Source organism: Chionomys nivalis, chromosome 1, assembly GCF_950005125.1.
Source record: "Chionomys nivalis chromosome 1, mChiNiv1.1, whole genome shotgun sequence".
Classification (NCBI taxonomy): Eukaryota; Metazoa; Chordata; class Mammalia; order Rodentia; family Cricetidae; genus Chionomys; species Chionomys nivalis.
Window position 1 is genome coordinate 200,303 of NC_080086.1, and position 12,922 is coordinate 213,224.

Consider the following 12,922-nt stretch of genomic DNA (forward strand, 5'->3'; position numbering starts at 1 on the left):
CATTGAGGTTCAGTGGAGATTTTGTCTTAAGGAAATAAGGTAGAGAGAGCAACAAATGGACAGTCAGAGCCTTCCTTTTTCTCAGAATGCATATGGACAGGGACACATACCATTAACCCCTCATTGTATACTCATGTACATACTATTCATAGACACACACACACTGACGTACACACAAGGATCAGAATAGAGAGGGTTATCTAGAAAGTGAAATGCAGGAAGACTCCAGGAGTGGAGGGCATCATGGTGGAAGACCTGGAGGTGGCTAAAATAGGATAAGGGGCCAAGAAACTTCTCAGATTCTTCAGAGGTATATGGGACCATAACATGATTCCCACTGAATGAAAGCACTCAGTCACAATTCCCATACACAAAAAGAAGGACAAGTTGGACCACTCAATTCATAGGGGCATTAGTTTGTTGTTCCATAGCAGCAAGACGTTTTCCTTCATTATCCCTAAAATAATCAAGGGAAGAACAGAAGAAATCTTAGCAGAGGCCCAGTGCAGATTCAGAACTACCAGGAGCACAATTGATCAGAACTTCACTTTGAGGCAACTGGCAGAAAAATATGAAGAATTTGCAAAAGACTTATATGTGTCACATTGATTTAAGAAAGGCATTCAATAGCATTTGGAGAAAGACTTTGGGAAACAATGAGGCTCTTCAGATATCCAGGGAAAATCATAAGAATACTAGAAAATGCCTACAAAGATACCTTTACATCAGTCAAAGGCTGTGGAGAACTAAATGATCAGTTTAAGGTAATCATTGGAGCTTTTCAGAGATGTATCCTCTCACCACTACCCTTAAATATATTCTTGGATTAATAATAGCAATAGTCCTGGAGTATGAGGAGATAGACATGCAGATAGATGATGTGTGAATCAATAACTTGTGTTGTGTCAATGATATATCACTACTTGCTGAAAGTACAAATGAGCTGCAGACAACGCTAAATAGAGTTGAGGAAGTAAGCGAAAGCTTTGGTATGAAAGTAAACATGAAGAAGACTGAGACATAACACATGGGAAGGGCACACAAGGATTTTAACATTGTAATAAAGAATCAGAACCTCAAACAAACAGTAAAGTTTGTCTATCTGGGAAGAAACCTCAGTTCAAAGGAGGGAACTACTTCAGATGTCAAGAGGCAGATAGGGATAGTGAGGGTTACACTCCAGGCACTAGAAAAGGTTTGAGAAAAGGTTTGGCCAGCAAAAGACATAACGACAACAACAAAATGACAAGTATATGAAACACTTGTGTTGAGCTGCCATCTTTAAAACTATAAAATCTTGACACTGAAATGCTCTTCATAACAGTGGCTGAATGTGTTTAAGATGGCATGTCTCAGGAGGACTCTAAGCAATTTAACCAATAATGACATTTTTAACTGACCCCTTCTCTCAGCATTTGTTTGTCTTTCTTTTTTTTTCTTTTTATTTTATTTAACATTTTTTATTTTACATACAAGACCCTTTTCCCCTCCCGGATATTTGCCATTAAGTCTGGGGTAAGAACAAATAAATAAATAAATAAATAAATAAATAAATAAATAAGCAAGTTCACTTGGTTTGCATGTTTCCAACTGCTGGGGATGATAAATAGTTTTCAATATAAATATGGAGAGAACTTATTGGAAGGATTTCTGAGGGGAAGACAACCGAATTTACAAGATAATGGACTACTCATAAATTATAACAGCAATGCCAAGAGTGGCATCAAGATGTTGTTAAATTTAACTCTCTGTATTATAAAAGTAAGACATTTCCTCTGTTCCCCATCTGTTGTTGGATGAAGTTTCCATGGTGATATTTAAGATAATCATCAGTCTGATTACAGGGTAAGGTCAGTTCAGACACCCTCTCCTCTATTGCTTAGAGTCTCAGCTGGATTCATTCCTGTGGGTTCTTGGGCATTTTTCTAGAGCCGGGTTTCTTGTTAACTCTATAATACTCCCTCAATCAAGATATCTCTTTCCTTGCTCTCATATATGTTCCTCCTCCATCTCGACCATCCCATTCCCTCAAGTTCTCCTCCACCCCTCTTCTCCCTTGCCCTATACCCTCTTACTCCCTGCTCCCAAATTTTTGTCTGATTCCAATTTCCAGGTGGGTCTATATATGTTTTTCTTTGTGTTCACCTTATTACTTTATTTCTCTAGGATCCTGAGCTATAGGCTTATTGTGCTTTGTTTATGACTAGTATCCACTTATGAGTACATACCATATTCATTTTCGGGGGGGAGGTCTGGGTTACCTCACTCAGGATGATGTTATTTAATTCTGTCCATTTGCATGCAAAATTTAAGATGTCATTATTTTTTACTGCTGAGTAGTACTCTAATGTATAGATGTGCCACACTTTCTTTATCCATTCTTCAGTTGAAGGGCATCTAGGTTGTTTCCAGGTCCTGGCTATTACAAATAATACTGCTGTGAACATAGTTGAACAAATGCTCTTGTAGTATGATTAATGACCCACATCAGAGCACTGGACTGAATTCCCAATATCCAGTTGAAGAATGGAGGGAGTGAGAGTATGAGCAAGGAATACAAGACCATTAAGGGGTCATCCACTGAGACAGTTTGCATGAGCTAATGGTAGCTCACCAACTCCAACTGGACTGGGAGTGAATGAGCATGGAAACAACCAAGCCCCTATGAAGGTGGTTGACAGCTGGGGCAGACTAAGGGGCCACTGATAGTGACACTGGGATGTGTCTCTACTTGCATATACCGGCTTCATGGGATGCTATTCTCTTTGGATGTAAACCTTGCTCAACCTAGACATAGTAGGGAAGGCCTTGGACTTTCCACAGGGCAGGGTGCATGGCACTCCCTTAGAGTTGGAGAGATAGGGGTAGGGTCTGTGGAGGGAGAGGGAGGGAACTGGGAGGAGGGGAGAGAGAGGGAATTTGGATTGGTATTTTTTTAAGTAATAAATAAAAGAATAGAAGTAAGACATAAGCAGGAAAGTATTTGTGAACATGTGTTATAATAAATTCATATAAATTTTAAATCATGTTTGTTGTAAAACAATATTTTGTCAAATAAGGTTGCATTATCAAAATGATTTAAGAATGCTTATGTCCCTATAAGAGAGATGTCCCCAGCTAGTTCCTTGGGCAGCTGAGGAGAGGGAGCCTGAAATGGCCTGATCCTATAGCCATACTGATGAATATCTTGCATATCACCATAGAACCTTCATTTGGCGATGGATGGAGATAGAGACAGAGACCCACATTGGAGAACTGGACTGAGCTTCCAAGGTCCAAATGAGGAGCAGAAGGAAGGAGAACATGAGCAAGGAAGTCAGGACTGGGAGGGGTGCACCCACCCACTGAGACAGTGGGCCTCATCTGTTGGGAGCTCACCCAGGCCAGCTGGACTGGGACTGAAAAAGCATGGGATAAAACCGGACTCTCTGAACATGACAGACAATGAGGGCTGACTGAGAAGCCAAAGACAATGGCACTGGGTTTTGATCCTACTGCATGTACTGGCTTTGTGGGAGCCTAGTCTGTTTGGATGCTCACCTTCCTAGACCTGGATGGAGGGGGGAGGGAAATGGGAGGAGGGGAGGAGGTGGAAATTTTTAATAATAATAATAAAAAAGAATGCTTATGTCTTAAATCTAAGTTATATTTAGTTATTTCTCACCATTTTCTTTTCAGTTATTCTTTGAGACTTTCATACAAGGTATTTATTTGATTCATTACTTAATTTCTACTTCTTGAAGTTGTGCATACAGATAAGAAGGGTAGAAACCAATACTTAAGAATTATACAATTTCGCAGACTATTTGACTTGTTTCATTGTTTAAATGGTCTAAGAGACAACTTTTAAGTTTTCTCTCAAGCAGCAATGTCAAGGCTGCATCCCTTATCTTAAAGTGATCTTCAAGATCCTTTCATATATTGTGAAGATATACTATATCCATCCAAATCTAGAAAGTCCACTTATGCTTTTTAACTTATGATAAGTGGAAGATTTTGGCTCAAGCCTAAGATTCCAGTGTTTCTGAAGCTAAGAAAGAACAAGTTCAATCTCGACTATAGAGTAAAACAGACAGCCCCCAACCAAGCCACAAATGCTGTAGATATACAACCTCAAGAAATTTAGTTTAGGCCGGGCGGTGGTGGCGCACGCCTTTAATCCCAGCACTCGAGAGGCAGAGGCAGGCAGATCTCTGTGAGTTCGAGGCCAACCTGGTCTACAGAGGGAGTTCCAGGATAGGCTCCAAAGCTACAGAGAAACCCTGTCTCAAAAAACCAAAAAAACAAAAAAAGAAAAAAAGAAATTTAGTTTAAGTGAACAACATTCAAATTAACATACCTTTAAAACAGATTTTCATAAAATATTTTTCTTTGAAGAGTTGTCTCGGATGCTTTATTTCTCAAACAGTATACATTTCATGTAAGAATTAGTGAAAGCATTTCTTATGAAAGAACCCATAAACTATTATGTTTAATGAGTACCCAAACATTGTGCTTAAATTTACTAGAGAAACATTGTATAACATCTATATTATAGCAATCTTCTCTCTCTACAGTGTTACATGAAACCATTATTATATAGAAACCTATTATTCAAAAGAAAAATAGTATATGTGGACTTATAAAATTCTTATTTAAAAAGAATATTGAAGATGAAAGACAAAAATACTAAAGTCTTTCTAGCGGCAGAATTCAGAATATAAGGAAAATGAAAAAGAATCTTTTTTGGAAACATTAAGCTCTTTCTAACCATTTTAATAAAAAGGTGTTTTAAACACTCAAACACATGCAGAAAGAAATACTAAAAACTCAGGGGAATAAGAATAACTCTCCCAGATTGGTCATCTCTTAGAGAAACCTCTATAAATCTACTGATAACACGGTAGGAAGACTTAACTTTTTAATTTTTCTTGCATCCTGAGACCATGCTGATGGCAGAATCTGAGAAGAAATGCTAACATGCTTTCCATAAACTGTTTTCTCTCTCAGGTGTACAAGGTAGTCAGACACAAATGGAATTTTGGTAACCATGAATGGACTTCGCTAGAAAGAATAGGTGATACCTAACTTCAGATTTTTCTCAGATGTGCTGCCTGGTGATCTATTTAAGGTACATTTCAACATTTTCACTAATGAGGTTAAATTATATGGAGTGCTTTTAAGTGTGGATGCTGTGTGTAAGGGTACTGTGTTTAAAGCAAGGAAAGTGCATACTATTCACAGCTGTGTATATGGGTTACATACACTCTGGTGTTCAGACTCCTCGTCATTAGTGTGGATATCATGATTATATTATTGTGAGAAATGGATACATCAGTGATGAAAATGAAATATTTAGAACGCAGAGGACAGAACTTTTCAACTAATAATTTCTCAGATGCTCAAAAAACAGTTGTCAGAGTGAGAACATTGTCGTTCCTTCCTTCCTTTATTCTTCCTCCTTCCTTCCTTCCTTCCTTCCTTCCTTCCCATGAACAGCTGCTTCTTTAAGTCTAATAAAACTAAAAAAACTGTTTCATCAAGTAATACAAGTGTTCTTACTCTTCTGATATCATTGCTTAGAAAATAGTATGCTTGGAGTTTTGTAAGGAATGATGACAAGGACCTGGGTTAGTTGGGGTGTTTGTCAATGATAGATAATATTAAACATATTTTTCCATAACTGGACACTATGTATGGTACAGGGAAGGGTTCTAAATCAGCAAGAGTGCCTTAAGTCCCTGTGTAATCTGCTGGTTTAAGTATGCACACTTAACTTTCTCTGGGCTATAGAAGGTGCTTCTGAACTGTTCAGAAAAAAAAAAAAGATTGAAACTGCTTTGGTGCTCATGGTGGTGACTCAGTCTCTCTTAACATAAACAAAATCACACAAACAGAAAGAACTTTTAGAATTCCTTAGCAAAGCTATAAAAGGAAACAGTAAAGTCCTTTCCTGTTTCACGAGAACAGCAAGACAAGCAAAACTGAGGCATATTAGGAAAACAACAAAGAAAAAAATTAGTAATCTAAAGAGAATACTTTGCCTAGAGAGTGGCAGAAAGGAATTTATGTAGCTATTAGCTACACAGCAATACGATTTTTACTGCAAAATAATAATCTTAGGTAAAAAATATCCGGTTTTGTAGAATTTTACCATAGAGGACAATTACCAGTAACTTTTAAATTTATCAAGATTCTTTGTGACCACAATATTAAGTTTTTCACTTGAAATATACTTAAAAGCAACTATTCAGAATGATATTTTTCTACTAATTCCCTTGATAGGTCTGAATGTTTTATACACTTCGCAGTTAACAAAGACATTGCATTAATTTCTGATATTAATATGCTATCAAAAGCAATGGTGCTAAAGGAAATGGGAAGGAAGATTTGCAATGTGGACAGCAGGACACAGGGAATCAAATTTTTCAAGTTCACTACTCCAGAACATGGCTCAGTGGCCACAGTTGTGTAGCGAGGGATTCTGAGCAAGACAAGAAAAAGATTAGGATCTTACGGTGTCTGACTGTTAGAGAAAAGAAAGCAATTGAATGTCTGGGAATAAATACAGAGAACATGAGTTAGTTCCTATATGAGAACATGGAAACAGAAGTCAAAGAGCAAAAGAAAGTTTTAAACAGCTGAATTTATGATATTGCCATTTGTGAAAAGATTATAATACTTTTCAAAACTCTTGAAGGTAAGATTATATGGACTGAGAAGTCTGTATTTAGGACTATATTTTATATGCTTACACAGACATACATGAAACAACAAATGATGAAAAGAAAAGTAACTAATTTGAAATTGAGAAAGTGTGGATACATGGGAGTCTATTGAGGAAAGAGAGTGAAGGCCAGAAAATGATATATTTATACTATAATCTCGGAAATATCATTGTAATTTTAAAAAGGAAAAATCGTTACTGTTAGATGCTATGTGGTTACCCTGTTGGCTTCACTTTTTCCAGTGAAAGCTTTGCAAACCTCAGAGCCATTTACAGTAATTTAAAGGAAAAAGATTTTAATTGTTATGTTTAATTTTTAAATATTTGGTTCATAAAAACTAAATCCATTATTTATAGCATAAATAAATATTATTTTATGTTTTTCCTTCTATAATATTAAATACATTCAAATATTCATGAGTGGATAGTTAATCCTCTATTTTTCACTTAATTTAGTATTAAAAAGCTGAGGCTTCATATTATTACTTCCTTATTAAGTGTATTTTCTATAGAATCATAGTCTTATTTTAGTTTGTAATAGTCTTATAGAAACAGCCACCTTATTATGATTGTTTTATATAGTTTTCTGTTTAAAATATTTTGAAACTATTATATTCTAATGTAAATTTTCTTCATTTAACTTTATTTTATGTATTATATTCTAATGTAAATATCCTTCATTTAACTTTATTTTGGAATATAATTTAATGACTGGGAATGATAATAAAAAGAATATAAACATGTTCATGTTTCTAAATTTTTTTGTTGATGTATTTTCCTGAATTAATATTTGAGTGTATAAATGTTTTAATAATTGGTATAATTTTAAAATGTGGTTTTCTTTTATTTTTATTTATCGATATGTGTTTTGGTATGATTGATATATGCCATTATTCTGCAGGAGTCTACTACACCCAGACAAGGAACTGAGCTTCTGATCTAGAGTTAGAGAGGGCTATACAACCTGATTTGGGTGCTGCAAAATTAATTCAAGTTCCCTGGATGAAAAATAAGTGCTTTTAACCATTGGACCATCTCTCCAGCATCTAAAATGTCATTTTAAACAGACATTTGTTCTTTAGCTGATTCAATTTTCATCAACGTATGCATGTGGACACTGTTTAAATATTCAAAATTCAAATCGTTTTTTTGAATGATAGTTTGTAGAATGTGTTGATAGGAAATAAGGATTTGGCTTGGTATGGTGACCCAGGATTGAAATACCATCTAGAGAGAAAATAGAAGATCTGAAATTTAAAGTCATCCTAGACTAAGTGATATGTACACAGTTCCCACAACAGTGGTGTCTTTGAGTACAGCCTGGGCTGCATCAGACCTTTTCACCCTCTCTTCCTCCAATGTCTGTCCTCAACACAAAATAGAGATATACTCATTTGTCTTTCATGGACCCAAAACGCTGAAGTCTGGTAGTTCAATAAATGGTACATGGCTATTCTACAGACAGTCTTTCTCTCACTCATTTAATAACAGAAAGTGAGCTATTTTTCTTTTTACTTAAAATTTTATTTAGTCTCATTTTATGTTAGCACATGACAGTATTGATGATCACAGAATATAACTCACATAGTTTCACATGAATCAGACACTGCTTTACTGTGAATACCTTTGTCAAGATCATAAAATAAACATTGAAAACCATATTTACCTAAACATTTTATTTATATTTAGCTTAATCTTGAAATATAACCCCTTTAATATTATATTGTAGGAATAAATCTATACTGCACACTCTGCTTAGGTCTATTATGTTTTCAATGGTTTAAAATCACAACCCCTGTGATCAGAAACCACAACTACATTACATTTATTTTCCATAGTGGATGTGTTAACATGTGTTTTGAAACTTGACTCACTGGGAAATGTTAGTGTCATTTTTGTTTGTAACAAATAAGAATTGACTATCTTAATTAAAATTAGAAATATGAAGCTAAATTCACTTAATATTAAAATTAGCATAGGGTTATACTTTCTTTGGAATTCCTCAGTTTTCTACTTATAAGAAAGCTCACACAGGAGTAACTAACTTGGACCACTAACTTTAAGAACATGAGGAGGCACCGTGTATTGAAATGGTCACAACTCACAAAAACATTTAAAAATAATTTGCAATGTGAATTATTATGAAAAAAAATAGTCAATTTTGACCACATGTGAGCAGGAATTACAACTAACAGTATCTTAACTTCTCTCTGATTATATGTGACAATTTGTTTTAAACACTCATTTATATCTATGCTTCTGATTCCGTCCTTATTTTTGTGACTTTTCCCTAAAACATTTAGGATGTTCCTACTTATAAAATCCATAAGAATGAAACTCAAGGTGTCTAGAACTTTGAGAATATAAAGTAAGACAATCCACCATGACAGTTTTAGATTTCAGTACATGTCTCAGAGTCTGGAGTAGCTCTTGTTTTCATTTGCATTTACATTGTGTAAAATGCTAGGTTCATTCTGACATTTCATGCAAGAGCACCACGTCTTGTTGTCTTCTTATTAAACTTTGTTCTTCCTGAATTAGCTCTGAAGAACAATTGCTAATCTAAGTGGTGATCATCCTAATTTATAGTAAAGGATTACTGCCTGGTCTAGTGAGTTTATAGGGTTTCTTTCAAACCACTGTTTCCTTGATTTTAGCATGTGAGTAGATGGAGGTCATATTAAATAAGGTAGGGAGGAACTGAACTCAAGACATCATGTAAATTACTGTTGAAAAATAAATAGCATGTTATTATCATATGATATATTTATGAACATTAAAAATGATGTCTACTGTCTTTAGATGTCACACATTTAAACATTTCATTTTTTATTTCAGAACAAATACATTTTTCTTATACACACAGATATTTTACCATTAGACATGTGCACATACATATATATGCACATGAATATATTCACATATGAGAATAATTCACAGAAAAAGATATAGACATTTTTTGGTTGGTAACTACCTGAAGAAAATGTATTAGAAAACTGGAATATTTACATAGATTTGTGGAAGTACTTGCTTTGGATGATACAGTTGAGTGGAGTTTTTTTTGTGTGTGAATTAATTACACCTAACATTATAATGGAATGCTACCATGGGTAACATTTTGATATTTTTCAAATTTAAACATTTAGTACTTGGAGATGAGCAGTAAGACATTATGACATGTTTTATAGTGAATTCTTATAAATTTGAAAGCATGCATCATAGCAAATAATTAAGTTAGAAGACTCTAAATTTCATTTCATTCATTAATTTCATTCTAAATTAAATTTTTTAGCTATATGTTGTCACTAATTTTCATTTATAACTGATTGACCCTTGGCCTTCTGATCCTTCGTTATTGACTCTGTTGCTTTATCAAGATGTCTCATTTGCAAAAGGACAAAAGAAGACTATGCTTTACCCTTTAGAGGGTGAAAGGGATTACAAAGAACACCCCTTCTGTGAAGTTTTTACAAAGGAGAAAAATCTCATTCTTGACCCTGTTAATTCTGTGGAGATATCATGGATGTTAGATCTTCTGTCTGTAACAACCCAGATTGAGTATCTTTCTTGTTTGATCATAAAATTTTGGGGTAATTTTTGCAAAACTAAAACTTACAAACCACTATGACAAAATGCTGACTAGGTCTAGGTATTTAAGGTCAGAGCAACTGTTTTTATTTGCGTTTTTTTTGTAGTAGTTCACTTAGTTGTTATGAAAACAGGATAAGTTTTGCAAAGTTCTTTTCATTTTATAAAGTGATGAATTTTGTGAAATTTACAACCTTTCAACATATGCATACAGGTGAATGCTGCATACTTTTTTAAAAGATTTTTTTGCTTAATAAAGAACAGATTAATTCATTGGAAGTTTCTATAAATCAACATGTGTACACACATTTAAGCTGAATCTATGATTTTGAGGTTTGGCCTAAAATATTTTGCCTCTTCTGTTGGTAAATAAGACAGTGTTGTGATCAGACAATGAGACTTAAATGTGTTCTTCACTTATATATAGGATATTTAACAATTAATTTCAGTGCTTTACTTCGAGAATCACATAAGGACTAATGAAAACTGACCCAGCATAACTGACACTTCATAAATAGACTACTGGATTTTAGTCTCACAAAAGTAGATATTTTTATCTTCAAAATATCAAATGTGGCTATTTCGAGTATTTAATAATTTATCTCAACTTCAGTACTACCTGTTATGCAACAATACCTTAAAAATATTTTTTTAAAGGCAAAACAATCAAGGAAGTACCAACTTGTACATGGTGATTATATAAATTTAAAGATTTATTTTTCTCTCATAATTTCAGATTTATGTGAAAAGCTTTTACTTCAGTATTTCCTTGACAATAATGCAAAACCAGAGCATTGTCACTGAGTTCATACTCCTTGGGCTTTCACAGAATGCAGAAGTTGAGAAAATATTGTTTGTTGTATTTTTGATGATCTACCTTGCAACTCTTTGGGGCAACATGATAATTGTGGTGACCATCATCTACAGCCCTGCACTGCTTGTTTCCCCAATGTACTTCTTCCTGATATTCCTGTCCTTATTGGATGCATGCACTTCTTCTACTGTCACTCCCAAGATGATGGTGGACTTCTTCTATGAGAGGAAGACCACTTCTTTTGAATGTTGCATGACACAATTGTTTGCTTTCCACACTGGGGTAGAGGTGATTGTCCTGTCAGCCATGGCTTATGACCGCTATGTGGCCATTTGCAAGCCCTTACACTATACTTCTATTATGACCCAAAGGCTCTGTGGTATTTTGGTGACAATATCCTGGACTGGAGGCTTCTTGCATTCTATCATACAAATTACTTTCACTTTGCAACTGCCATTCTGTGGGCCTAATGTCATCGATCACTACATGTGTGACTTGTTCCCATTACTGAAACTTGCCTGTACTGACACACACATATTTGTCATTTTGGTGTTTGCTAACAGTGGGTCTATCTGCATCATAATCTTCTCTATTCTGCTTGTCTCCTATGGTGTCATATTGTACTCTCTGAGAGCCTACAGCTCTGAAGGGAGACTGAAAGCTCTCTCTACCTGTGGATCCCACATTACTGTTGTGCTTTTGTTCTTTGTGTCATGCATATTAATATATGCACGACCTACATCAGCTTTCTCCTCTGAAAAAAATGCACTTGTATTTGCTACAATCATGACACCACTTTTGAATCCTATGGTGTACACTTTCCGGAATAAGGAAATGAAGAATGCTATCCGGAAAATGTGTAAGAGATTTATAGCAGTTTCTCATGGCTATTAAATTATTATACTTCCAGTGCTTTGGTTACAGTGTTTAGGTAATACCAATGTAGTGAAAACTTAGGATATTTTTTACTGATGTTCAGCACCCATGTCAAAAGTCAGACATAGTAGTACACTTTCAATGAAGTACTGGTGTTGTAAAGTATTACCAAAACTAGTGAAGTCAAGGTTCAGTAGAGAGCTTGTCTTAAGGATATAAGGTAGAAAATAGTAAATGGACAGAGTCAGTGTCTTCCTTTGTCTCAGCTTGCATGTGGGCAGGTACATAGAACATCCCCTTCTCATTTGCATATACACATGCACACTATTCACATAGGTATACATATACAAATCAATAATTACAGTTAGAAAACTAATTTAAAAAGTATCAAGAAGTCAGGGGATTTAGCTCAGTTGTAGAGTGCTTGCCTAGATCCCAGTACATGGCCCTGGGATGGGTCCTAAGCTAAGAAAAATAAAAGTAAAAGAAAGAAAAAGACAAAATAACAAAAAATCAAGAAGTCACTATGTATTAGGAAAAGTAATTTATCAGTCATTATTTTTAAAAGATGGCATCATTTTTTATAAAATGCATTAACACTGGTATGAGAAAACTGTGTTTCTAAGATCACACTTTCACTATGAATTGACTAATTAGCACTGACATATGAAAATTTGTGGAAACACAGAACTGATTTAGAGTACAGGCTCCTCCTGGGACAGATGACATGAAGTTGGGAAATGACTGCTTGGCAGACCAAGCATAAATGGAAGCATACTTTCTCTGCTCATTTCCCAAAATTCTTTCAGAATTTGTACCTTTGATAACAATGTGGCTTTTGAGGTCAGTTCTTCAGGCTTCACCAGATATAGATTAACAAAGTGCTTTGCTTCTTTATACTTTTTATTTTGTATACTGCTTTTTATTGAGACATTGTT

The 12,922-nt window shown here is 34.8% G+C and overlaps 1 protein-coding gene across 1 annotated transcript; it reads left to right on the forward strand.

Moving 5' to 3' along the window:
• Positions 1–11,042: 11,042 nt before the first annotated feature.
• On the forward strand, positions 11,043–12,002 carry LOC130879060 (olfactory receptor 4C15-like). Its single transcript, XM_057777057.1, has one exon. It carries the CDS (start codon positions 11,073–11,075, stop codon positions 12,000–12,002), a length of 930 nt encoding a protein of 309 aa, XP_057633040.1. The 5' UTR covers positions 11,043–11,072.
• Positions 12,003–12,922: the final 920 nt, after the last annotated feature.

What these genes read in the sequence shown, in the direction of transcription:
- LOC130879060 (XM_057777057.1), top strand. Translation starts at nt 11,073, where the DNA reads ATGCAAAACCAGAGCATTGTCACTGAGTTCATACTCCTTGGGCTTTCA.